The sequence below is a fragment of the Herpailurus yagouaroundi genome, unplaced genomic scaffold, assembly GCF_014898765.1.
Source record: "Herpailurus yagouaroundi ecotype Mexico unplaced genomic scaffold, PumYag 100, whole genome shotgun sequence".
Classification (NCBI taxonomy): domain Eukaryota; kingdom Metazoa; phylum Chordata; class Mammalia; order Carnivora; family Felidae; genus Herpailurus; species Herpailurus yagouaroundi.
Genome location: NW_024412391.1, coordinates 4,690,628 through 4,718,473, shown reverse-complemented (window position 1 = coordinate 4,718,473; position 27,846 = coordinate 4,690,628). Strand labels below are relative to the sequence as shown.

At 48.8% G+C, this 27,846-nt stretch overlaps 1 protein-coding gene across 4 annotated transcripts in view; it reads left to right on the top strand.

Moving 5' to 3' along the window:
* The first annotated feature begins 1,665 nt into the window (after positions 1-1,665).
* The window catches only part of ARHGEF5 (Rho guanine nucleotide exchange factor 5), a 37,126-nt gene continuing 10,945 nt past the window's right edge, over positions 1,666-27,846 (top strand). Inside the window, exons 1-7 of one of the 4 annotated variants that reach the window (XM_040471695.1) lie at positions 1,666-1,784; positions 20,369-20,499; positions 22,163-22,811; positions 23,418-25,322; positions 25,801-25,858; positions 26,289-26,353; positions 26,559-26,812. In XM_040471695.1, the coding sequence (XP_040327629.1) occupies positions 22,397-22,811; positions 23,418-25,322; positions 25,801-25,858; positions 26,289-26,353; positions 26,559-26,812 (2,697 nt within the window). In that variant the 5' untranslated portion in view covers positions 1,666-1,784; positions 20,369-20,499; positions 22,163-22,396. Of the gene's footprint in view, positions 1,785-15,644; positions 15,758-20,368; positions 20,500-22,162; positions 22,812-23,417; positions 25,323-25,800; positions 25,859-26,288; positions 26,354-26,558; positions 26,813-27,846 lie in introns of those variants that run through there. The other 3 variants (XM_040471694.1, XM_040471693.1, XM_040471696.1) reach the window with 3 other exon arrangements.

Sequence of the window (27,846 nt, the reverse complement as noted above, 5' to 3'; positions counted from 1 at the left end):
CCTTAACATACTCACCTGGTAGGTAAATAAAGGACAATTTATCCATTTGTCTCACTTCCGAAATTTCAGCGTTGAACTATCTTCTGGTTTCTACCCTTCTTTACCTGCCTCAAATGGCAGCTTATAGTATAGTGGAAGTTTAACTGTAGCTGGTAATTATTGAGCACTTACTATAGGTAGACGTGACATAAAATGCTTTAATATAATCTTCACATCAATCTGTGGAGTGAGCACTGCTACTGTCATTACATAACAATGAGGAAATAAAGTTTAGAGAAATGAATTAATTCACCCAGGGTCACAAAATTATTCACTGGTGGAACTACAAGCCAAGACTAGGCTGTCTGGTTTTAGATCAACTCCGAACTGCTCTTTTGTAGCAGATCCACCGATGCCCACAACCTGAGTGCCTGGCATCAGAACTGTTCATAGTACGTACTTAGTAAACTTCAACGGAATGAACGAACAAATATTCATTGCATTTAGATTTCTACCCACAATATATGGGCCTGGGGATGGGTTACCCTTCATTCCTCTAATTTAGGATATCTTTTATTCATTTATTTTGACAGAGAGAGAGAGAGAGAGAGAGCAAGCAAGAGAGTGGCAGAGAGCACAGGAGAGAGAGAATCCCAAGCAGGCTCCACGCAGTCACGATCTGAGCCAAACTCAAGAGGCAAACACTTAACCGACTGACCACCCAGGCGCCCCTAAGTTAGGGTATCTTCTAGTCCATCAGATGTATCCAACCCTTGCTTTTAGTATATTCTTACATGATGGACATTAATAATTAAGAATATGTTGATGCTCTAAGATTACAGAGAAGAAAGGGAAAAATTAGGATAGAAACATAGCACTAAATATCAAAAGTCCTGGGGGTGCTTACTTATTTCTATTGCAGGAAGCAGTGGTCTCAAAGGAATGTGCCACACTGCCGCGCCTGTGATTCTGGAAGGCCAGGATGATCCTGGTGCCAGATGGGGAGCCATGTGAGGGTGTTGCCCTTGAAAACTGGCAAGAGGGTGGAGGCGATTGCGGACAGTAACCACTGGAAATGATAGGGTGGGGATCTGTGCTTGGTGGCTTCACTTGCCGCCTGGAATTAGCACCTGCAGCATCTTTGGCATGTGGACCAGGGATTGCCAACCGCCAACCTTCGGGATTGTTGTTTACTATTTGCTGTGAGTATAAAGCATCCGTGTTAAATATGGGTTGTCGAGGGCAGAATTTTGTCTGAAAGGAGGGCAGGAATGTAGTCCCGCTGGATGAAAACATGACTCTTCCCCCAACTAGCAGGTCAGGGTCTTACTCTCCGTGCTTTCTTGACAAACTTTATGGGTTCGTTTTGATTTGTCTTTTTTTAATCAGTGTTTCTCTGTTTTTTGTTTTAATTTTTACTTTTGAAATCGTTTGATCGCAAAAGGAGGCGGATCCTTGAACACGTCTGGATTTAGTCCACACGGCGCTGGCTCAGAGTTGGGGTGTGTGGGTTCTCAGCTCCCTGCACTAACTCACTGTGTTAGAAAAGTTGCCTAACTCCTCTGGCCTTCAGTTTCCTCATCTATAAAATGAAACGTTGAGCTAGACGATCTTGAAGAGTCTTTCTTATTTTCTAGTTTTCTGTCCCTTGGTTGATTTCCTCTCATTTCATTGGAATTTGGATTTTCATTTTTTCAGAGGAGTAAAAATTAAGTTCCACGTGAAGAAAATGAAATGGACTCAAAGATAACCACATATCCTGGGCCTTAAACATCGTAGGAACTCAAGAGTCACTGCCCGAGTCAGTAAGTGAGTTGAATACTTTAGTGCTCTCTTGAAACTGCATAGTAGGAAGTGAAATGCCTTCTCTTTAGAAAAGGAAGTTTTATTAGCCTCCTTGGATCTTATTAAGTAGAACTTTCACCGGGAAAGGTTCTAGAACCAGAAATCAAACTTTGCATCTAATTTGGTATTTCTGTTGCCCACATTGTAAGTAATTGTTGTATCTTGTACTTATCGAGCACTTACTAAGTGTCAGGCATTGTACGGAGATATACGCGTTATTATCTCGCCCAAATTTCATGACAATTCTGAGTTTAATGAGCTGAGTGCTTTTTATTGCACTCATAAAAAAAGAAAGAAAGAAAGAGAGAGAGAAAGAAAGAAGGAAAGAAAGAAAGACACAGAGACTGAGAGCTTTCCTGTGATTACAAGTACGTGACAGCTGGGGCTCTAATCCAGGTCGGCCTGACTCCAGAAACCACACCCACCGCCACTAAGCACAGGGCCTCTCTGTAGCCTAGACCCAGGGAATCTTGTTCCGTCAATTGTTAGGTAACATTCAAGAAAATCAGCCTGAATGTTCTGAAAACCCATTAAAAAAAAAAAAGGATAAAAATAGAGCTAGCAGAGTTTTCAATACCTATATAATGAACAAAACAGTAATATACACATCAGTTTTTTAACTGAGCAAAAATTACGTAGATATAAGTGGAGACAAATGAGCCATGCACTGTAGAGCGAGTAACAACCACTCGTGAATATGATGATAGATGTACAGGCTCTCTAGTAATTAGAGAAACAAATCTTAAAGCATGAGATACCATTTTTTGCCCGTTAAATGGGACTAAAATAAAAAGATGAATATTTTCCAATGTTGCTGAGCATGTGGGCGATAGTCTGGATGGCAATATAAATTGATTCAGTGATAATTTGGGAATATATCTTCAAAGATTAAAGTTCGCACTCCTTTTAATGCAGCAATTCCAATTCTAGGAACGTATCCTACAGAGATATTCATATATATATGCAAAATATATACATGTACATTTATTTTAAATGGAAGCATTATTTACAATAGTGAATGTCACTAACAAACTAATATCCTTCAGTAGTGAGTTTGTTAAAGAAAACATTATAAATCTATACCTTTTTTTTTCAAATCCAGTATTATTAAAACTATTTGGCAATTTTCGTAGCAGTACAAAGCCTTTGACTATGACCACTGGACACATTAGACATGAGTTTATGTCTTTGGGTTTGGTGTGGTTTTGGGTGCATGTACTTCTTCTAAATCTGCTGCCCTTCCTTCCATTACCAAACGGCAAAGTGCCTTATTTCTCTGTCCACAATATTCTACAAAGTATACTAACAACATCTACATTTAGTCCTCCAAGTAACAAGGCAGGCGTTTGGTATCTGGGGATTCCTGTTTTTTAAATAAGGTTTATCCCTCTAATGTCCAGAGAAGATTCTCATAAAATAAGTGAGTAAAAGAAGTCATATTGTTATAGTACTTTCTCATTCATGTAGAGAAAAAGGGGTGTGTGTGTGTGTGTGTGTGTGTGTGTGTGTGTTTACGGGCATATTAAGGTACAGGAAAATGTTCAAAATGATAAACATTAAAAGGTTAAAGAAGATGACTCTCAAAATGGGAAATGTGCTATGGAAAATAACACTACATTATTATAAAAATTTAAGGTAATCAAGTGTTAGTGTCACAATTTTTATTTTTTAAGTTTATTTTTTTGAGGGAGACAGAGCACGAGTCAGGGAGGGGCAGAGAGAGAGAGGGAGAGAGAGAATCCCCCAAGCAGGTTCCATGCTCTAAGTGTGGAGCCTAACTTGAGATCATGACCTGAGCCAAAACCAGGAGTCAGACACTTAACAGACTGAGCCACCCAGGTGCCCCAGTGTTGCAATTTAAAAGAAAAAAGGTGGGGGGGGAGGACTCAGGTCCTTACACCTTGTGGCTCCCAAGGTTGTCCCGTATGTTGGAAGGAGAAAAAGCATGGAGGCTTTAGTGGGCCTGACCTCCAAGTGGACTGGGTATTTTTGCTCACATCCCATTGGCTAAAACTTGGTCATAGGGTCCTACAAAGACGCAAAGCAGTCTGGGAGATACAGTCTCCATATGTACCTGGGAATAAGAGAAAACTACTTTGGTAAACATCTAGCAGTCTCTGCCACAAGTACTCAGAGGGTCTGAGTTTCTAGCCCTGTGGCCCTTCAGGACCACAGTGAAACTCTAAAGGGTACTGAGAGAAGAAACAGAGACATGTGATCTTCCTCCACAGATCTTGGATAGCAGCACTCCCACTGATCTATACAATCGATGTTTTTATTTTCAATTTTATGTGAAACACCACCCAGATAGAGTTTGAAGACAAATCCCCCGGGACCCACTCTAGTACAGACATTCCAGACTGCTCCTGCTCCCCAGATCACTTCCTGAGGGTCTCAGGGCGGGTATCAGCTCTGAAGCATCAAATTGCGATGGAGTGGGTAATCCTGTAAACCTGGGTTCAGGTATGCCACGATCAGATGGACACTGTTGTGCTTCCCCATCTATACAATGGTGATGAGATACCACCCACCCTGTCTGTTCCAAGGGGATGTTGTGAGCTTCAGAAAAGGTGATATACCTGTCAATACTTTTTAAACTGAAAAGAAGTACTAAACATTGTTCTTAGTCCTGTAGCATAGATTCATCAATTCTTTTCTCTCGACTTTATTTTCCCCTTCCCTGCATTCTCTCTGTATTTTTTAACTGACCCCCTTGCAAGGAGATCAAGGACAGTGCGGCTCTAAGGAAGATATCAGAGAAGAGCCAAAGTGTCCGAACAAAAGATGTAACTGGGCAAAAGGGCAGTTTTCAGAGACTGAAATGGTAGCCAACCCCAAGTTAGACAGGTTTATGATCCTTCTTATCCAGAAAGCAGGTTGTTATAGGAAAAGGAGATTGGACAGCTGATACTTTAAGAGGGTGGGAAGAATGGAAAGGCTGCATTTCTAGCTATCCAAAATGATGCCTCCAAGGCGCAAGGCGTTGGCATTGAACCCGAAGAGCAGAAGGAAGTAATGACTGAAGTTGGTTATGAGGCAAAGTTCTAAGGGACTGAATGTTCCAGAGCGCAGAAGATATCCAGCATGCCTGGGTTGTTCGATCTTTCTCCATCAGGTCCAGCAGAACAAATTGTTAGTGTGTGTGCAGGGGGAATACTTCTGTGGGCTGTGGCAATGCCACTGATAGAGTAATATGACCTCATGGACTATTTGCAGAAGCCAGTGCCTATTCGGTATGATTTCAGAGGCATCCTGGGCTTACAGTGATCTCTCCCTGCTGCCTTCGGATACTCGGAATTTCTTTAGCAAGACCATCTTTTGTTTCATAATCACAAACTTAATATACGGATGCACATACCCATGCTGCGTTGTGAATCACAGGCACCAGGGGACCTGTTTGGATAAGAGAGTCCTAGATACCTAAAGAGGGTGGGGAGTGAGGGAGTCTGGGATCCCCCTGCCATGTCACCTAGTTTACGTCTTCTGAAACCTGTGTCCACACCAGACTTTTAGCTACCCTTTCAGTCTCTGAAAACTGCCGGGAAACTTAGGAAATGGCCAAAACAAAACAAAGCAAATACACGCTAAGTTCCGCCAGTAGAGGGCTGATTAAGTAAAGACCAGTACCTCCAGGCAATGGAATGCCCTGCCATTTTTAACAAACAAAAAGCAATATGGATGCTCTCCGTAGCTTATATAGAGAAATCTCCAAGATACCTTGAGAAAAGTAAGGGTAATAGGAAAAGAGGTAAATACCCTAGATCTGTATGTGGTTTTACGTGCATAAAATAATTCTGGAGGAGTACTTAAAACAAGCAGAGGGACTGCAACCTGATGATGGCAGCAAGCAGGAGCATATTCATGCTGAAGCTTATAAAATTTGAGGCAGCTCCTTTAAGAAAAAGAATGTTAATTTAGGACTACAACATTAGTTGAGAGCCTCGGAATGGGCCCTTGGTAAGGACTCTGAAGCTTGATGCTCTCTCTAACACGTGGTAAGTCCCACACTGAGGACAAGCAGGAGAGAGAGAAGTCAAAGAATGCTTCGAAAGCTGCTAGAAATCTGAGCCATTTGTACTTGTTCACGAAACTAAATTAAAAAACCAAAAATCAGTGCCTCTACCAATGCAGCTTTGGAGAAAGAGAACCGATTAGGTGACCAAGCCCCGTGAAAAATGTGACTTCATGGAATCAAATTCGTAACAAGAAAGTCATGAAAACCGTCGCGGTAACTATCTGAAAGATCGCATTTCATCTAGCAGGTTGGCAAAGATCAGAAAGTTTTAATAACACGAAGCGAGGGCGTGACGTTATCATACATTGCCTCAGTTTGGCCTGAATGACCTCCACAGAGAACGAGTTGCCACGGCCTCACACGATTACAGATGCACATCCCATGTGACCCAGCATTTCCGCTTCCAGGAATATATCCTACAGGTGGACGGCACGTGTGCACAGCAACGAAGGCCAAAGTTACCCACTGCACCATTGTTTGTACTGCCCTACTACTGGAACTGCCTCCGGAGGAGCCTGCCTAGATCACTTAGGATACCTGCCTTCAATAGAATATTGCACAGCTGAAAAATAAACCAGGAAGCTCTTTAAGTACTGATATTGTAAAACACTCTTTATATTTTTAAGCAAAACACTCAGGTTTCAAAACACATCGTGGGCTACCACTGACGTAATGTATCTCCTCTAAGCGCAGAATGTTTTGGGGAAGCATTTCACAAACAACTCGCCACATTGGAGGGACCGGGGACAGGGAGCTGGTTGGCCGGTGAACAGGTGTGAAAGGAAAACTTTTGTGCTTTTAAATGTTGAAACATGTCACGGTGCAACTTTTTCAACATATGATTTTTGAAAAAGTGAAAACACATTTTTTTTAAAAATTCTGCAATTCACTTCAAAATGAAGCCTGAGGCTGCTCAAGGGTGGGCTGTTGAAGTCCCAAACTTTCACAGATGCAGATGTCAGAGGCAGGCCAAACCAGGGTGAAGAAAGATTTGAGAAGATTGGGCATTCTTCCCTCTCCACTGGAGTGTAGAACACTCGCATTTCAAAGTCTCATTAGTTATTCAATGAGCCAATGAATTTATGACTCTAAATGAAACATATTCCTGGGGATTATTTGTTTAGTGGACCCAATTAGATTTCTAGGAAATGTTTCTGGAAGTTCCTGGCAGCTATGAATTCTTCTCTGAGCTCCCCATTACAGAGCATTAGCTCTTTAAGGATTAAGGGACCTCCTCTTTCCAACTCACGGAGGAGACAGAAAAGGGCCATGACAGCCAGTGTTTCTGCCTTTATTTTCTTTGGGGATTTATAGCTGCTTTGCTAAATTCAAAGAAGACAGGATCCTTTGGCAAATGGTTAAAAACCAAACCTGAGGACCCAGCCTTAAAGAAGTCTGAAACGGGGAGAATATTGGATCCTACCTATGTGTCTTTATTTCTGAAAACAAGAATGCTGTCACGGATGGAGAGCTGCTAACTCAGCCATCAAAGACTGAGGATACATGAGATACTTTTTGTTACCCATAAACTGTGGACTCCAGGAATGATTTGGAGCCAGGAATGAGTTTTGGGATTGATTTGTTTTCTTTATCTTTTCCTTCCTTCCTTCCTTCCTTCCTTCCTTCCTTCCTTCCTTCCTCCCTTCTTTTTTTTTTTTAGAAGAGTAAGGTTTCCAGAACAAAACTCCGTGATCTAAAGCATTTATTTCCACAAGATGGTGCTATAACTTCTGCCACGGAAGACGCTCACACTTCCTTCAGGAGCTAGAACTCCAAAATCTACTTTTGATGGGAACCAAATCTCTGTTCTGGTGGAGGTAGATTTGGGCCAAGAGGGTAAAGGTTGTGCAGGTACGAATGCCTTCCTCCACCTCCACACGTCCCCCAGTGGATGTCTCAAGGCTCCTTCAGCCCCTCCTTTCCCAAAGTGCCGCTCTTAACACTGTGAGGCGTGTGTGTGTCTCAGGAATGGAACCTGGGTATTAAGGAGTGACATACGTGTCCCCAGTCCTGGAAATGTATCTCCCACATCCACCCACACTGTGTCCCCAGAGGCAGCTCAAGACTCAGCTCTTTGGGAGGGCTTTCCCTACCCCTCTGGCTCACATTAATCATCCTTGCCTTTGAATCTCCCTGGCATTATTATTTTTACCTCTCTTAGGGCTTATTAGAGATTGCTTTAGAATATTATTTTACCATTTCCATGTAAGTTGCCCAAATTCTTTTGAGACAGAGTGCACATCATAATTGCCTTTTGTACATCCCAGATATAACAGCAAGCATTCTACCCTGAATTTATGCACAGTTAATGAGACTGTGCACACAGACAATCTAAAGTAAGCGTTCAGTAACCTTGGTGGGAGGCTTGAATAATTGGGAGGGATGCCAGCCCCCGTTGGCCACCGCCTAGGACCTAGGACTCTGATCTCATAAGTCACAACCTCTCTGAAGCTGTTTTTGTTTGTTTTTGAATGTGAGCTTTTATCTTATTTAAAAAAAATTTTTTTTAATGTTTATTTTGAGAGAGAGTGCGTGCGAGCAAGTGGGGGGAGGGGCAGAGACAGGGAAAGAATCCCAAGCAGGCTCTGCGCTGTCAGTGTGGAGCCTGACAAGGGTTCAGTCTCACAAACCATGAGGTCATGACCTGAGCCAAAGAGATGGACAGTTAACTGACTGAGCCACCCAAGGGCCCCCTGAAGCTGTTTGATCGTCTCTAGAAGGATAGGATTAAACTGTCTTCCTAACTCTTTTTCTTTTTTTATTTTTTTCTTTTCAAGTTTTTATTTCAATTCCAGTTAGTTAACCTACAATGTAACATTAGTTTCAGGTGTAGAATCTAGTGATAAATCTTTTTTCCTTTTCTTTGTTTTTTAAATATTTGTTCATTTATTTGAGAGAGAGAGAGAACCAGCAGGCCAGGGAGAGGGACAGAGGAAGAGAGAGAGAGAGAGAGAGAGAGAGAGAGAGACAGAGAGACAGAGAATATCTTAAGCAGGCTCCACGCTGAGCATGGGAGCCCAATGTGGGGTTTGATCCCACAACCCTGAGATCATGACCTGAGCTGAAATCAAGAGTTGGACGCTCAACCGACTGAGCCACCCAGGTGCCCCTGTTTTTCTTTTTAATGTTTTGCCTCTCTGACTTTAATGTCTTCAGTCTCCCTGCCTTGAGGGGGCCATGAAGGCAAGTATATTTGTATCATAAGAAAAATAGAAGAATGTTCCCGCTAAAGTGAATGCCATCTCCCTTTCTATTCATTTTTATTTTCATCTCCATTTTTATGTCTTGGGTTGTGCCTCTGTGCCTCAGCAATGAAGACAGTGCCACGGTGATATAGGGCTCTCTCGTTTGTTACCGCAACCTCTCCCCAGGGAGGTACGGCAAGTGCGTGGAAGCCTGGGTGTGCAGTGACAACAGGCTACCCTGGGTTTCACTATTATAAACAGGTATGTGCACAGGGAGGTGCCTGCGTGGCTCCATCAGTTGAGCAGCCGACTCTTTCCTTTGGCTCAGGTCAGGATCTCATGGCTCATGGGTTCGAGTCCCACATTCGGTTCCACGCTGACAGCACAGAGACTGCTTGGGATCCTCTCCCTCCCCCTCTCTCTGCCTCTTCCCCTCCTATGTGCTTTGGCTCTCTCTCTCAAAATAAATAAATAAAATACTTAAATAAAAAACAAAAAAACAAAATAAATAAGTACTTAAAAAAAAGTAGAAGTACATGTATATAGAAGAAGTACAGAAGTACTGAGCCTGGGTGGCTCAGTCAGTTAAGCATCCAACTTGATCTCAGCTCAGGTTTTGATATCAGGGTCATGAATTCAAGCCCCGTGTTGGGCTTCACGCTGGGCGTGAAGCCTACTTAAAACAAAAAAAGTACAGGTATATATAGTTTATAAATAAATAAGCACTTGTATATTGGGGGTGCCTGTTGAATTTTTTTTTTTTAATAGAAGGTAGGATAAAAGAAGTTTTAAGACCACTGCTACAGATCAGAAGGTCTCCGTTATCATTACGTATCCAAATCAGCAAGGAGCTATTTTTCAACAGTTCTTCTTGACCCACACCTACAGAATTGAAACTCCAAATATTTTGAGCAAAGGCAAATTCATAAAGTTCATCAGGTGATTGTTGACAGAAACCTCTGGTAAAGAACCACTGCTTTCACATCACGGTTCCCAAATCTGGCTTCTTGTCTTAATCACAGGGGGGCCCTTAAACAATAGCAAACAAAAAATCGTTCCCGGAGATTTTGCTGATTTGCCAGGTTTAGAAACCATGGCGATAGAACCTGAACTCCTCTGAATGGATGGCATCGATTTTAGTCTCTTTGCAAAAATGGATCATCCCCGTCCCCATCCTCATATTTATCTTCCAAGAATCTTGGGTGGAAAACTTCTGAAACATCCCCAAACTAAACACATACCAAAACAGAAGACAATGAGTAATGGCACTTCTGGGGACGGCTTACTGCGATGTGGGATGGGACCCTGCCGCCTCTCCACCATGGCCGGCCGTCCCTCTCCCATCGCTGTGACCATTCTGTGGAAACACCTGGTCATTCTCAGTGTTTACCAGGCATTTTAGAGACTCAATTTAATAAGATGGAGAGGCATATCTCTTTTCCTCTGATACATGCACCAAGCTAAAGATATGCTTACAGGAGAAATTTAAAAAACTATGAGCCTCCAGGGACCTGGGGAGAGTGAGAAGTCAGGTAGCTAGATGATGAGGGGGCTTGTAAGCCACACACGCTACTGAGTTTGGACTTTATACTTTCAGAGGTGGCGCTCCTCTGAAGGGTTTTGTTCAGTTTTGTGAGGTATGATTGACAAATGAAAGTTGTAAATATTTAAGGTATACAACTTGATGTTTTGACATTTGTATACTTTTTCTTTTTTCTGAGAGTGCATGTGCGTGGGTGGGGAGGGGCAGGAGAGGGAGAATCCTAAGCCAGCTCCACACTCAGCACGGAGCCCTACTAGAGACTCGATCCCACGACTGTGAGATCATGACCTGAGCCTAAATCAAGAGTAGGACGCCTAACTGAGCCACCCAGGTGTCCCATGATATTTGTGTTGAAATGATCCCCACAAGCCAGCCACATAACATACCCATCACCTTCCACAGTTAACATTTTCTTTTTCTTCTCTGCCATTTCTTCACCATACCTCACGTGAAGTCCACACTCCTCACCCTTCCCTGAACAGAATGTGCTCTGTGCTGTGTTCGCATATCCCATTTCTGCTGCAGGCATGCCTTTCCTCTATTCCCTCTCTACCAGGCACAGAGTACTTTTTTAGGACAAGTCAACTCAAACAGCACCTTATTCATTAAGGTTTCTCTTATTCCCCAAGCAGTGCTCTGTCCTTTTTGCCTACCATCGCACCTTGTCTTTATCTTAACACTTATACTCTCCTATCATCATTTGCTACATGTTTCTCTCCTTGATTAGATTGAGAGCTCCTCTCCTTGGGGCAGAGACTTGGTCTTTGTATATCTGGTTTTCGAGAAATGCATATTGAGTAAATGAACTTTTTTAAATGAATGAGTTCATTAGTATTTATACCTTGAATAACACCAAATTTAGGCTAGTTCAAATGTGCAAGGGTGGAGAGAAAAATAAAGGGGGAGGTGCCTAGGCGGCTCAGTTGGTTGAGGTCTGACTCTTGATTTCAGATCAGGTCATGATCCCAGGGTCATGGGATCCAGCCCCGTGCCGAACTCTGAGCCGAGTGTGGAGCCTGTTAAAGATTCTCTGTCTTTCTCTGTCTCTCTCCCACCCCCTCTGCCCCTCTCCCCTGCTTGTGTGCATGCTCTCTCTCTGAATTAAAAAGAAAAAAAAAAAGGAAGGAGGGGGAGGGAAGGGAGGGAAAGGGGAGGAAAGGGAAGGGAAGGAATAAAGGGAAACCAAAGGCGGGCTCCGACTGGAACAGGATAGCTAAGAACCAAAGCAGCCAAGTCAGGGTGGATTTAAAGGAAAAGGAAGGAGAGACCAGGGTCAGCCCAGTTAAGAAAAGAACTGAGTTCAAAAACCACTTCAAAAAGGTTCAACTGTGGGTCATGGGATCAGGCAAAAAGCAGAGTCAGAAAAGCCAGGGCAGAATTGAAAAAACTAGCACAGGATCCGCTGAGAGTCAGAGTTAACCAAGTGAGAAACAGTGTAGCCAACATCAGGGGATGATGGCACCAGGGGGGTGTCCAGTCAGGGCAGTGACAGCCCCAGGGATATCTTGATGAGTTCCCGCTTTTATTTTATTTTTTAAATTTTTAAATATTTATTTTAGAGGGAGACAGCGCACTAGCGGGAGAGGGGCAGAGAGAGGGAGACAATCCAACGTAGGCTCCAGGCTCTGGGCTGTCAGCACAGAGCCCAACGCAGGGCTCGAACTCACCAACCACAAGATCATGACCTGAGCAAGATCATGACCTGAGCCGAAGTTGGATGCTTAACCGACTGAGCCAGCCAGGCACTCCTAATGAGGTCCTGCTTTTAAAAACAGCCATTATAATTCCTTTGATGCCCATAACTACACAGGACAGTTCTCTGTCCTTTCCCCTCCATGGCTGGATCTCAAAGGTACTGTCTCCAATTAAATATTCCCAAACTCCAGAACCTATACTTTTTCTTCCCCCATCTAATACAGCTCTCACTGTAAACTAACTTTATGTTGAATCTGCTTACCTTTCCCAACCCTTATCACCTTGTGAATGTATTCATTCAACTTGCATACCTACGGGCTCTATTAGGAAAGAAAACTAACTCAGATCAATCACCTTCTACGCTTGTAGCAAGGTGACCTCTATATGATACCTTACTGAAGCAGGGAGGCAGGTATTATTAAATAGTATTATCCTCATTTAAGACATGAGGAAATGAAGCACAGTAAGGTAAAGACGAAGCACAGGAAGGTTACTATGCCAAATTGTTGCCTTAAGTAAGTGGGGAAGGTAGGATTCAGATGCACCCCTATCTGCACCTAAATCCCATCCTTCTTCCATTGTATCATCCTCTCTCCTCTCTAGGACTTTACAGAGGAAATATAAGCCCAAATGAAATATCAAAATCTTCGGACAGGATGAAAGGCCTGATTAGGAAACCCTGGCACCACAAGCAAGCATCAAGAAATGGAAAAGATGGGGCGCCTGGGTGGCTCAGTCGGTCAAGCGTCCGGCTTAGGCTCAGGTCACGATCTCATGGTTCATGGGTTCGAGCCCTGCATCGGGCTGTCTGCTGACGGGTCAGAGCCTGGGGCCTGCTTTGGATAGTGTTTCTCTCTCTCTCTACCCCTCCCCTGCTCCCTCTCTCTCTCTCTCAAAAATAAATAAACATTAAAAAAAAAATGGAAAAGAAGAATAAAATAAGGGGCACCTGGGTGGTTCAGTCAGTTGAACGACTGACTCCAACTCTTGGTTTTGGCTCAGGTCGTGAGATCGAGACTTGTGTCCATCTCCATGCTGAGTGTGGAGCCTGCTTAAGATTCTCTCTCTCTCTCTCTCTCTCTCTGACCCTCTCCCCTACTTGTGCTCTCCCTCTCTGTCAAAGAAAGAAAGAAAGATGGAGAGACAGAAAGAAAATAATAACATGAGAACCATGGTTTGCAGACTCGAGGGAAGAAGAGAGAGGAGCCAAGAGGGCTACATTGGCCCCCAAATGTGTACACCCTGCAGACAGGGATGCTCCCGGGGAGGAGCCAACCCCCTACGGGATAAGTTTTAACTTTCCTACATGTCACTCCCGGCTGAAAAGTCAGGTCCAGCCTCATATGCTTCACTCTCTGGACAAGAGCCCAGAGGTCATCGATCAAGGGCAGTGACTTAAGAAAAAAAATGCTGATAGGTCAGAGCTGGCAGAACAAGAGGAGGTCTGGTCTGAGAGACCTGCCTGACGGTTGGAGGAAACTAAGGCACAGAGAGCTGTCTGTCACTGGGGAGAACCAAGTCAAGATGGAGGTGACAGAAAGAATAGCCAGGCTGGTTTGCAAGGCAGCTCCAGCTCCTCTGACTACATTGCCCACTCCTGTAGGCAGGGCGAATTAGCAGGGATCAGCGAGTTCGGCCCAAGGATCAGAAGTGTACTAACTTTGCTCCCCCCTAGAAATCATCGGCCTCCTCGCACCCTGGACTGCATTTTTCTCTCCTAGCCTAGAAATAGAGACACTTCTAGTTTGAAGTTTTTGACCTACTGCACTCCCCATTCTTTTTTAAAAAAAACTATTAAGGTTATTTCTTTATTCTGAGAGAGAGAGAGAGAGAGAGAGAGAACAAGTGGAGAGGGGCAGAGGGAAGGAGGTGATGCGGGGCTTGATCCCACAACCCTGGGATCAGGACTTGAGAGGAAGTCAAGAGTCAGACTCTCAACCACTGGGCCACCCAGGCGCCCCATGCATTTCCCATTCTGAACCTCTCACTGAGCTGGTGACACTTGCTGGGCCTGCCCTTACGCACCTGAACTCCTACTTCTGATTTCCTCATTGCTTACCACACCTTACGCAGCAGCTCAGAGCAGGCTGGAGGCTGCTGAACTGTTGAGGGCTTAACCCTTGAGAGTAATGATGACTGAAGTAGCTCGTTCTCTGAACACAGAGATGCCTCAGGACTTTATTGGAGAAGACACCGTTCTACCTTAATGATATTCTCTCCTAAAGTCTTCAAAAACCTGGTGGGTGTGGTCAGACGGGATCAGTGGAGCGGTCAATGCACAGGGTAATCTGGAAACGGTCTAACCCACTTAGATACATGGGTGTGTAGATCGCGGCATTCCCAAGAACAAAACAGCCAGAGAGCCTAGTAAGATTCTACTTGGCATAGCCCCATGGGAAGCCCTGGAGAGTAATGACTGGGGCTGGGGAGAGGGTGGTGGTTTGATTTAAAAAAAAAAAAAAAAAAAAAAGGCCAAGAATCTGGGTCCCTCAAGGTGAGGGGTTCTTCCTACGTGTGTGTGGCTGCCCCCTTAGAACATTGTGGCATTCGGTGAAGTCTCTGGAGAGGTAGAAGGATAGACACCCCACCCCCACCCCCACCCCCAAGCGTGGCCTCCGAGACCAACAGAACAGAGGTTTCCCTGGAAGAATCAAAAAAAAAAAAAAAAAAAAAAAAGAAAAAAAAAAAAAAAAAGAAATCAATAGTACAAGCATGAGAAAACACACAGGCCTGAGACATAGGCACAAACACACAAACACACACGTCCCGGGAAGACTGCAGAAGGAACGCGTGTGGTAAGGCACATCATCAAACTGCAACGAACCTTAAAAACGACAGAAGCAAACAGGTAATACAGGGAGGATAGGCATGGTCGTGCTGTTTTAGAGATGCATGCTTCTGGGCCCTAAAAGATGGAGACAGGTGGACGTCAAGGGAGGGAAACGAACACGGAGGCCCCGAGCCAAGCGCCCCAAAGCGCACACCGACTCCGACCTCCGCGGGCACAGATCGGCCAAAAGAGAAGCACCCGCAGAAAGCGGCAGATCGCGGGGGGTCCGGAGGCAGGCTCAGGCGGCGACCCGGAGAAAACACGGGAGGAGAAACAGCCGGGCACGCCGCGGGGACCCACGCGACCCCCCCGGAGGCCCCCCCCCCCTCCGCCCTCCGCGGGGCCCCCCGCGCGCCCCGCCGCCCGCGCCCCGCGCCCCGGGCTCCCCTGCGGGCCCGCCACTTCCCAGCTCTGACGCGGGAGCCTGCTTCGCACCAATGAGGCCCCGGCGCGGCCGGGCCCTGCCCCTCCCCCAGGAAGGTGTGTCCGCGGTTTCCACACCTGAAACTTCCTAGGAGAGCCAGATCCCTCCCTCCCGTCCGGGCGGGGAGGGGCGGGCCGCGGGTGGGGCGGCTGGGGCGGCCGGGCCTGCGTCGGGGACAGCCGGCCGGCGCCTGGGACCCGGAGGGGACTCTCGGGCCGAGAAGGCATGTGACACTGCCCAGGTGGGTGCCCTCCTCCCTCGCCGCTCGGGGGCCCCGGGCGGGGCGGCTGTAGAGCCCCGGCGGAGGTGAGGGACGGCCGGGAAGGACGGGGAGTCTAGGCCTTCACACCCCCACCCCCCACCCCGGGCCAGCCCCAGCTGGGTCCCCGGGCACGGGCTCCGGAAATGGGGGGCAGGGCAGCTAGGCAGAGTTCGGGGTGTGTGACCGAGTACCCTGGTCCGAAGAGGAAGGAAGCTAGAGGGAAGGCTCTTGCCTGAAAAATTTGCTTCCGGCCTGGTCCCCGCCTTGGAAGTGGGCACCCGGACCCCAGATGTTCCCCGGGCCAAGAATCGGGCCTCTGCCTTCAGGGTCTCGGCCCTGGGGAAACCTAACCCCCGGGAGTAAGAAATAACTGAGGTTCCCTTTGTGGTCCTTGTCCCCTAACTAGAGGTGTTTTTTGTCGTCTCCTTTTTCTTCCCCGGGCCTGGGCCTTCCTTCATTTATCTTCCTCTGGATTCGCATGCTGTGTACGTCTAAGTACACGCCTCTCCTCTGCCCCACGAAGCGCCTGAACGTGTAAAAAGGACTCCTGCCCTGCCCCCACCCTATTCCCCCATATATTCGAAGTACTTCCAAAGCTTCTGTCGATGGTGACTTTGCATTCTGCAGTTGCCGAGGTGAGATGGGGTTGCGGTGGGGGTGCTGGATCAACGCTAGTTCTGAGCATCATTTATGGTTGCCTTTCAGCAGGACTGCCCTAGGAAAGCTAATCCGGATGTCCCTGGGGTTTCAGATCTCAGGCCCTTTCCCCTTCCTGGATCTTGGATTCCCGAGACAGATTTGCCTTCCCATCTACCTAGAAGTGAACTCTGGCCAGGGCTCTTGTCAGATTGAGGGGGAAGGGTGTGTCAGACCAGGGAGAGAGGGTGACTTTCCTTTCCAGTTTCTTCCCTCCTTTGCTCCCCGACTTGCGTTCCTGGTCTTGCAGCCTTGGCCCCCTGCGGAAGTCCCAGCTCCTAGCTACACAGCTCCGCATGTGGCCTCTTTCTCAGACTTACTGTTTTACCTACACATGGAGCGTGAGGGAGCTCCTGGCCCCGGGCCCCAGCAAAGCGGAGGTCATTTGGGTTAACAAAACCGAAGACCTGCCTAGTGAGGGGGTTCTTGGGGGCTGGGGAGGAGCAAGGATGGGGATATCAGTTCTAAGAGAGTCTCTTTAGCAGGAGGATTGCATGTTGTTACCCTAGCAGGGAGGAGAGAGGCCGGGAGGTAGGCAGGTATGTACTCTTAAAAGAGCACAGTAATTCTAAATATAGTCAGGGGTCCTCATATATTAGGGGTCCCCAGAGTGTATGGCTTCCCGTAACAGTCTGTCTGAGGTTGTCTGTGGCCACATCAAGTATGGTGTCTGTAGGATAGACAGGAACGTGTCATTTGTGGTGTGTGGAATGGTTGGTCACAATGCGGTGTGGACAAGAATGGGGTCACTCACAGGATCATGGGTCGAACAGGAACAGTGTTGCTGAAGTGTCAGTGGTGTAGACTCAAAACAAGTGACTTGCAGCTTCTGCTGTAGACAGGGATGAGTCACTGTGTGTATAGAGTGAACAGGAGCTGGTCATTTATAGCGTCTGCAAGGTGGACCAGAACAAGGTCCCCCTCAGGGTCTGTGTTAAGGACACACAGAGGGCGCTCACGCTCATGTTATCTATGTGGATGGCACCAGGGCCGTGGATGGATTTGTGGGGTATATGTCATTTGCCACTAATGATGTTCCAGGTAAGCCCGTGTGGTCTACAAGACAGCGGATGATGTGCTGTTTTCAAGCATCAGGGAACACATAAGAGATGTTTATTACACTTTTCATCGGGATGGTGGGGCTTTCCTCAAATGGATAGAACACAGGTGTTGGCAAGCTAGTGGTCCAGAAAGCTCTCTTATTTTAGTATCTTTGTAACACTGCAGGCAATATTATCAAAGAGTGAGTAAAGACACATATCTGTATGGTGGTCTTATTTTCTAAATCAAAATGAGAACGTTTTGATATGTGCGGTATTTTCCTAAGGTGAGCCGGAGTATAGACGATATCGTGTAAATTCAGTAGTGTTGTAATCTCAAGAGTATTGCAGTGATGTTTGGTGTAAGTCAGATTCTAGAATACTTGAATCTGACAGTACAAAATCTGGGAAGCCTGGTCCTGAAAAATACACATGACACTCAACATTGGTTCAAAGAACAAGTAGTATGATAGGGAGGAGGGGATAATCTGTGAAATACAACTCCCTGTCTGGTGACTAGCAACGGACAAGACCTAAGGTGTTGGGGGGCTCCAAGGGAGACACTGAGCTCTGTCGCTGTATTTATCAATAGAGCGACTTAGGGCTTTGTCTTGCCAGAAGCTACATGTGGATGCAAAATGTCTCTGGTCTAGAGGAAGACGCCACAGTTTACCCGTTTTCTGATAATTGGTGGTTATTCACCCCCTTCCCCCAGTGGAGATGAGGAGGTAACTAACATGACGGGCAATCCAAAAAGCCTCTCTCCTGATGCCTTTATGCGAGTGGAACCATGGCTTGCAGATTTCCTTTAGCTTTCTTACATGGTGCTTGGTCGTGCCTGATTGCAATAGCATTGCTAGGACAGGATCAGGCATAGGGGACACAGGGTATGTTTTTCCTCTGTGATAAATGGCGGCTGATCCGGTGACTGCCATTATTTCCTAGTGGATAGAGGCAGTGTCAGGAATAGTGCCAGTGGGCTTGTAGGAGACAGACACGCATCGTGTAACTTGAACTGAAGGGGGCTGTGCGGCACAGGGTACAGAGAGATGCGGCCTGAACAGAGCAGGAAGACACGGGTGTATGTAGAGGCCGTGCGTCCCGAGGACATGAGAGTGTGTGTGGGGACAGGGCCAGGACAATACAGATGTGGGTGACAGAAGACTTAGGGCTTACACAGTCTTCTTAGGCCTGTAGGAGCCAAGTTTCACAAAGTGTTTACGGCGAGCAACTATAGTTATTTAATGTGTGGTTGAGAGAATAGGGTCACGTCACAGTATCATCCATAGTGATTATAGTATTTTGTACTTAGGTCTAGAAATAGGGAGCAAATCACGCACCGTGTCAGTTAACTGGAAAAGGACATAAAAATTCTTGTACGCAAGTATGCTTATGTTAGACGTGGCTCTGTGCCCCATACAGATGGGATCTGGGTCTATGGGGCGGCCAGGAACCTGTCACACGCTACATCTGCGGGGTGGCTGGGGGCCTGTCTGTCTGGTTATATCAGGCTCTATTGCGTAGAAACTGCAAGGGCGGCTTATGGCCTGTGTGCACGTGTGGATGGGTGCCTGTGCCAGCGTGTGTATGTGTGTGCAGTGTCTCAGCAGGACAGCAGACGTTTTGGGTGCTGGGCTCCCACATTAAGCCTAGAGAAGATAGGAAATGTGCGGGTCCAAGGGCAGCTGTGGGTTCCGTAGGCCCCTGGGACCTTCTCTAGGCCAGCCACCTGCCAACTTCTTCCAGCAGGACTTGGGGCTGCTTCTCACAGACTTGCGTCGGGAGACCTTGGTTTGAGTTCACCTGTACCATTTGCTTAAGAAGTCTGAACAAGTGCCTAGGTTATGTGACCTTCACTTTCCTCATCTGCAAGTGTCTCTTGTATGTCCCTAAAAATCCTTCCAGGTCATGAATCCTACATTTCTCTTTTCTTCTTTCTCTTTCCTTAGCAGTAATTACAATCCCTAACGCTTCTGTGACCCTTGAAGTTGACACTGTACATTTGAATGTTATTTGATCTTCGTTAGAACTCCTTGCAAAGAAAGAATTTAAACCCTTTTTAAAGATAAGAAAATGGCCGTTCCAATAAATTGCAGGATTCCTACAACTGTCTGAAATTACAATGAGCAGAACTAGCAAGATATGTAAAAGACCGAGCTAAAAATCGAGTGACGTTCTTTTAACTCTGTTTTCTTCCTGTCTTCATCCATGCAATAAATCTTTGTGGCAAGCAAAGGAAGCTGCAGGCAAAGAGACTGAGCAGCTAACATGGCAGTGTTTGAGCCCTGATGAAGTTCATTCTCTAGCCCGGAAAATAGACATGAACTTGGTAATTACAAGTGCAGTGAGTGTGAGAGAAATAAAGGGTTCACTGGGGCAGAAGAGGATGCCGGGCACAGGAGCAGCAGAGGCCCACAGCATGGGAGTAGGGGGTTCGGGGGCAGAGGGCAGTAAGGCAGAGGCCAGGCGTGGAGGGCATATAATCCAGGCTAAATGTTTGGGTTTCATCCCATTGGCGGTCGGAGGCCACTGAAGAATTTAAACTACAAATGGGGCTTTTCAGGATCACTCCCATGCAGAGCAGAGAATGCCTTGGGAATAGGGCAGGAGGGGCGCCTGGGTGACTCAGTTGGTTAAGCATCTGACTTCAGCTCAGGTTACGATCTCGCCATCTTGCCGTCCGTGAGTTCGGGCCCCGTGATGGGCTCTGTGCGGACAGCTCAGAGCCTGGAGCCTGTTTCAGATTCTGTGTCTCTCTCTCTCTCTCTCTGCCCCTTCCCCGCTCGCACTCTGTCTCTCTGTCTCTGAAAAATGAATAAACCTTAAAAAAAATTTTTTTTTTTTTTTTAAACAGGGCAGGAGAAGCTCTGTGGAGGCTGGTGGGCAGGCTGTACCCCAGGTGGCCTGGTAACAGAGGACAGGAGAGCGCACCAGGGGCTAGCAGTGCGGATGGAGAGATGTGCACAGACGTGAGGTGCATAGGAGGTGGGCTCAACAGGACTTGGCAACGTGTGCGATACGGGGCAGGTGAGGCCAGGAGGGAAACAAGAATTTTGTTCTGTAATTGAAAACCATTTACTGAGCACTTAATGTGGGCCGGGTGTTGTGCTAGGTGGAGACAGTTGAGCGAGACGGATGTAGCTCTTGATCTTGTGAAGCTTACCCCCTGTTATTTGGGATAGATGGTAAATCAAGATGCACACAGAATGGTAACCGTACAAATGCTACAGAGAAGTGACGTGAACGATCTCTGGTAAGTGGTAGACAGAGGGGCACAGTGACCTGGTCAGAGGACTGGGAAATCTTCCAGGGTTAAACCAGGAGTATGTAGTCTCGCAAATAACAACAAAGAGTGCTAATGTTAGGAGTATCCAGTACCGACAAGAGCCACGACATTGGCGATTGTGGGGGCGGTGGGTAGAGCGGTACCAGTGAGGCACGGATAGAGGCAGGTGGGGAGGTGAGGAGGTGAGGACCACACGCATGAACAATTCTTTTACAGTTCAGATGAGAAAGCCAGGGCCATGCTTCAGTTGTGGGATGGCTCTGACAGAGAGGGGGCGAGGGGTGAGAAGAAGAGAAAATCCATGCCACAAGAAGCCGGGCTAAAGAACAGGGCGCCTCGGGGCAGGGACGCCTCTTGTGCCTTCAGAGCAGGAAGCAGGAAGAGTGGAAAGAGCCAAACGCAGAGCGCTCTGAATCACGAGGAGTTGAAGCCTCACCTCTCTCCATTGGTTTCTAAATTCTTCGCAAGGTGGGGGATGTGGTATTCTTTTGGAAGTGAGAAGACAGGTGGGAAGGTCGATCTTCTGAGAAGTGATGGGAGGAGTTCATAAGGTTGAAAGCAGCGGGGGTGTAAGAGAGTAGCGGGTACCCACCCAGCAGGTGTCCTGGACCTGGCAGAAAGGGGCAAGCACCATGTCTGCTCTGGTTCTAATCTACTGAGTCTAGTTATCATTCCGCTTTACAACAGCTGCTTCTAAAATTGCATACAAAATTAATAATGAGTTATAAGGCCCTGCTAGACACTCTAGAAGAAAATAAGATGAGTAAAATCCAGACTGTACGTAGGGAGATAACACTACGCCCGAGTACCTCGGACTCACTTGCTGCAATGGCCGGACCTATTTTAATCCAATCAGCAGCTTTGGAGGAAGATGCCGCCTTCAGACTCTGCTTCTCTGGGCTGTTAGATCTAGGGTGTGTCACTCACAGTGTCTGGGAGTTATAGGGGACTGAGTCACGCTTGGTGTCCAGAGAGTAGACCGGGAGAGACAGTATGACCTAATGCAATCTAGAGAGTAATGACCCCTGGGAGTCCTTGGTGCTCTTTGACAACGGTCTCACCCTCTAATTGAATCATTTATTATCTGTCTCCTCCACAAGCCTCCATGAGGACACAGTCTTTCTCTGTCCTGTCCACTGAATGCCCCGCACTTAAATATTGGTAAATATTTATTACATGGGTAAATAAATAAGCCTACATACATTTTATAGAGGCTTTTGCTTACTTTGTTGAGTATCTTTTGTCTCAAAGAATGACTCTAAGTGGAACCAAAGAAATCCCCCACTCGTCCTTTCTGCTGTGTTCCTTTGATAGGTAGAAGCAGAAAGGGTGATGGACACTTTCTGTTTTGTTCCTCTCTAGGGCTTCGCCCTGATGCGGGCTGAGGAGCCCCCACTCAGGGCCTCAACCCCCATCCCTGCCATAGCAGAGCTCGGTGTTACCCCTGAAGCCCTCAGGGGGAGCAGTCAGACCGCCGCCTGGGGGCCCGAAGGTCGAGAAGGCTAGGTGCCATCCTGTACCTGGGCAGAGCGACGCAGACTCTCGGAGACGCAGCAGAGAGACCTAAGGGATGTGGACAGCTGTGCAGCTGAGAGCATGACCTCGTTCCCCAAGGAAGCCTCTGCAGGTGCGGAGACCAACCAGGAGGACGCTGCGGGTGAGACCTGGGGCACTCCAGAGCATCCGGAGGTGGCGCCTCAGAGCCCGGAGGACGGACGGGCAAGGACACGGGTTCCCGCAGAGCCCGGGGCCTGTCCTGCCCAGGATGAACACCTGGACGTGGTCCCGGTATCCAGTGAGCTGGGTGGCCGCGTGGAGATGGAATTTAGACCAGAACTCACTTCTTTGATTTGGGGAACGGAACATGCAGAAGAGAAGGGGGAGACTTTTCCAGACACCTCTGCTCGGCCCAGATTTGGACCTGCCTGGGAAGAGCATCTGTCAGAAACCAACCAGCCACGGGGCTCCGTCAGGCAGGGGGAAGAGCTGCGGTCTCTGGGGGCGCAAGAAGGTCAAGGGAGAGGGGCACTCGAGGGGCTGGAGGAGCAGGGGCTAGCGGAAGTGGGGTTCCAGGACGGAGGAACTGTCAGGGAGGGTGGGCATGTAGGGGAGCAGGAGCAACTGGCAGAGCCGGAGAAGGGGACGGAGGGAGGACACGGGCAAAGCCAGGAACAGACACCAGGTGATGTGATGCTCACAAAACAGAGAGAAAGAACGAGGCTTTGTGGGGAACTGGAAAGTCTGCGCTATGGTGAGGAGGAGAGGAAGCCTCGGGGCCAGCGAGGTCTACAGCAGGGAGAGGAGGGGAGGAGGGCGTTAGGGGGGACAGAAGAGGGGAGCGTGGACGCCCCGTATGAGGAGAATCAAAGCCTGGTGGGGAAATCAGGGAGAGTAACTGGAAGGCAAGAAGGTCAAGGTCTGCGGGGGCAAGTGATGCCGGGGGAGGGGCAGGTAGAGGAGGCGGGGTCAAGTGAGGAGGAACCAGGGAGTTGGGTTGGGGACCCGCTGTGGGGAGAGGGCAGACAAGAGAGTACCAGAGAAGGGGAGGCCCATGATGGTGTTTCCACACTGGCTCTGGTAGCCCCTGAGGTCTCTTCTCCCTGTGACTTATTTCTAGACGCCTGTTACCCCATGACCAGTACTCCTGGGACTCAGAAGGAGCCTCGGGCTGAGGAACTATCCCCTACAGCTCTGGGTCCTACACTGGAGCCAGGAGGATGGTCCTGCCAGCCCGTTTCTTTACCTGGCTCTTTTCCTGCTGGGGAGTCACCTGACCAAGAAGCAGCTCAGGATAGCCAGCAGGAGGGATCTGAGCCTGGGAAGGGGACGGTGTTCGGCTTGGGGACTGAGATGGCCGCTGCCAGTACAGCCGGGACTCCTCCAAGGACACCAGACTCAGCTCCTTCCAGTCCTGCTGAAGTTTCCCCCAGCACAACTACATCATCATCTGCCAGCTCCCCACTTGCCTCTCCCAGGAGGGAGCCGTCTCTTGCTGCACATTCTCTAGAAACCTCCAGAGCATCTGTTTGGACCAACAGGGCATCTCACTGTGGGGCTTTGGAGACTCCCGCTGCTGCCCTCCATGGCTTCCCCTCTGCAGAGGCCGCCGTGGAAATCTCCACCAGCCCCAGTTGGACCAGCCCTCAGAGCCCCCCCAGCCACCCTACAGGGGCTGTCCAGCACCTGAGGAGCAACTCCTTCCCGGGCTCTCATAGGACAGAGCCGACTCCGGACCTGCTGGGAATATCACTTTCCTTCTCCCATTCAGAGTTGCCCCAGAGGCCCCCCAAACCTGCCGTCTCTGGCTCTGTGACTCCAAGAAGGGACAGGAAAGGTGGTAGGGACCACAGGATCATTCCAGAATCCCCTAGTTCATTATCCACTCTGGGGCAAGACTCTCAAGAGTTCACTTCAAATCCAGAAATGTCCAGCAGTCCCCACAGCAGCCAGCCGTGGGGCTCCCCACACACTTCAGCCTTTTCCCCAGGGCCTCCTGCCTATGGCTCTTCCCCACCCCTTGTCTCTGTAGATACGAGGATCCATGAACCTCTGCCCCCTCCTACCCCAGAGAAGAGGCATGTCCAACCCTCCATGGTGGAAAGAGACAGCCATCTCCATGCAGGGGTTTCCACACTGAAACGGTGTGCCCATCCTCTTCCATTGGCCCCAGGTTTGGGGCTACATGGCCCCCCCAAAGGCCCACTTCCCCCAGTTCCTGACCCCCTTGTGGCAAGGCAGCACCGACCTCTGCCCTCTATCCCAGACACGCCCCACCCTCCTCAGACCTCGTTCTCCCGCAAACTGAGATACAACAAGCCATTACCCCCAACCCCTGATTTGTCCCAGTCCCACCATCCTGTTTCTTTTAGTAGTGCAAGGATCTACAGGCCTCTACCCCCTGTCCCTATCATGGATCCCCCCACTGAACCACCCCCATTACCCCCAAAGTCCAGGGGGAGGAGCAGGAGCACTCAGGGAGGACTCATGAATTCAGGGGGTCAGGGCAAGCCAAGGCCTGTTTGTCAAGAGTGGACAGTCTCCACTCCCCATTCTGTTGGACGTACCTCCTGGCCCCCAGCTATGGGTCGGTCGACAGACTCTTTGGCTTCTACCAGCAGGAATAAGAGTGAAGTGTCCCCTGGCATGGCTTTCAGCAACATGGCAACCCTTCTGAGTCCCTCTTCCCCAACCACGCCCTGGAATCTGGAACTCCAGGGACCTGCCTCTGAACCAGGACCCTCAGAAGAGTCTGAGGCCCCTGCCAGAGGGTCTTCGAGAACAGCCCCTCAGGAAGGAGCCAATGGCCTGAGGAGGTTGGGTCGAGGCCAAGCAAGGCAGTCAGACAAAGTCAGCCATCCCCACCTGGAGAAGGCATCCAGCTGGCCCCACAGGCGAGACCCAGGGAGACCCCCGGAGGGCGGCAGCGGGCAGGTTGCAGACCCCGGCGAGGGGTCCAGTAAGCACAAGGGCTGGAATCGGCAAGGCCTGCGCAGGCCTTCTATCTTGCCTGAGGGCTCTTCAGGTGAGCAAAGAGCAGGGATCATGGGGACACTCGTGTCGGACCACGCTTTCTCCAGCTCTTTCCACCTCACTCATCTTCTGTCCCCAGGGCTTCTGCTCTTCCCTCTGCTGGCTTCACTCATCCACATACCCAGCCTCAACTCAAGAGTGTTGTGGTGCTCACTGGAGCACTCTGCCTTCTCCTTCCCCTCTACCCCTGTCACCCACCATGGTGTTCTTTTATTGTGTTTGTTTTTCCCAACTCTTCAGCTCGGTGTCCTCCTAGTAGTAGAGGACACTTCCTCTTCTTGTCTTCTGACACCAGGGACGAGGACATTACCCGGCAATCGTGTCCTCGCATGCTTTCTGCTTGGGCACTGTCCTCCCGGCTGAGCCCTCATATCCCCCCAGATGCCTACGTCTCCCACTTTAGGTCTTTCCTGCTTTGGCCGTCAGAGTGTGCCTCTAAAACCCCGTTACTCCACCATTTCCATTTTCAGAGACGAAAGGTCCAGCCGTAGAAAAATCCCCTGGCTCTTCAGACACCATCGTTTTTCGGTGAGTCATGTTTTCTCCTAATAGACACACTTGTACTGTCTCTTCGGAGGATACCGAGATTTCCATTAGTTGCCAGGGGTTCTGGGACCCTGTCTCTTCCAGAGATGGGGAGGGGAAGAGACATAGGCCAGGATTCCAGAGCAAGGGCATCTTTTATCTTCCTGGTTCCGTCAGCTGGGTCTGAATGTCCCATCCTCCTAGGTAGGCCCGTTAGCCATGAACTAACCGCCCCGTGAAAGTTCAGTATGTCTTCCAGAAAAGCTCTGAACTGCCTAAAAATGGGTCGGGCCACAACTTGCCTCTTCAGGGGATTCAGCCCTGACACCCCAGCACACGTCCCAGAAATCAGAGACTACCTCATCTATAGTCACCTGGGGCTTCTCTGCCTCAGTGGCCAGCAAGCACCCCAGAGCCCTGCTTGCCTCCACAGGGAGAAGAAACCAAAGGAGGTGTTGGCAGGCTTTTCAAGACGCTGCTCGAAGCTCGTCAACTCCTGTGAGTACCTTGAAACAAAACCGTAGACCCGCGTGGCTTGCTGCCCAGCACTGGCGCTCGGGGCTCCCCACTGCGGGGTGGTGGCATCTGCGGGGAGAGAGGATTGCCAGGAGAGCCAGAAGCAGCTTGACGGCTTCTGTCTCTGTGCCTCAGCGTCCCCGTCTCTCTCGTTCTCTCCCTCTGCCGTGCTGCCTCGCCCCTGCAGCCCATCTGCTTTACCAGGAGTACAGCGATGTGGTTCTGAACAAGGAGATTCAGAGCCAGCAGCGGCTGGACAGCCTGGGAGAGGCGCCCGGGCCCGCCTCCCCGCGGCAGCCCCGGAGGGCCCTGGTCTCCTCGGAGTCTTACCTGCAGCGCCTGTCCGTGGCCTCCAGCGGCTCCCTCTGGCAGGAGATCCCGGTGGTGCGCAATAGCACCGTGCTGCTCTCCATGACCCACGAAGACCAAAAACTGCAGGAGGTACCGGGCAGGGCAGGGGCGGACTGGAGGGAAAGCAAAGGCTCTCATTTCCTGCTCGCTACCGCCACCGGCCGCAAGAGCAGGCCGCCCCCATCACAAACCCACCATGTGCCCCTGCACCACGGCTATCGCTCCTCTCCGCTCCTCTCCACTCTGATGCGTCTGAACTGCTTTCTGAACCTTCCCGCTGGCCCTCCTCCCCGCTTGCACTCGGCACGGGCCACTTCCTCCCACCTGTCACTATTTGGGCTCGTAGGAAGTGACTGTGCCTCTGAATTTGTTGGGAGGAGTGTGGAATTAATCCCTTCTCTGCTGCTTCAGTCTAGGCTAAAATTTCCCTCTTCAACCAGGGTTCCGCACGACACTGCAGGTTTTCTCTTCAACCAAAGCACCTGCAGTGGCTCTTTTGCTGAGTCCTTTGTAGCTGTCCTGTGGTCCACTGGTCTCCTAGAGGCTTTGGGATGACCATCAGTTCGCAGCTCGGTCCTTAGACCCAGTGGCAAGGCTGTTCGGTGTTTATTACCGTTAATGGGTTTTACGTGGAGAACTGCTCTTAATAATCAATCTGAAATAGGGTTAGAACCTTTCTTCCCAGGAAGACAATATGGCACCATGGAAAGGCATCACGGAATCATGTTTGTGTATCTGGCTTCCGGAGTAAATGACCTGGTTGTGAGCCCACTTCTCTGTTTGCTGGCTCTTTAACTTTGACCAGATTACTTGCTCTTTCTACCTCTCTGTATTGCCATTCGTAAAACTGGGTCACCAATAGTCAGTGGGAGAACCAAAAAAGGTAAGTGCCCAATGCACAGTAGTCACCCAAGAAATGTTTTCTACTGTACTTTAATTTCAAGTCAGGCCAACCTGGGTGTGAATCCTGGCTTCACCATTTACTAGCTGTGTGACTGCAAGTTCGATAACTTCACTAAACCTGTTTCCTCACTTAAAACTCGAGGACACTGATGTCTTCCTTTCAGGGTGGCCATGTGGTTTAAATGAAATGTCCCTGTCTGGCTTTTAGTGTGAAGTCTGGT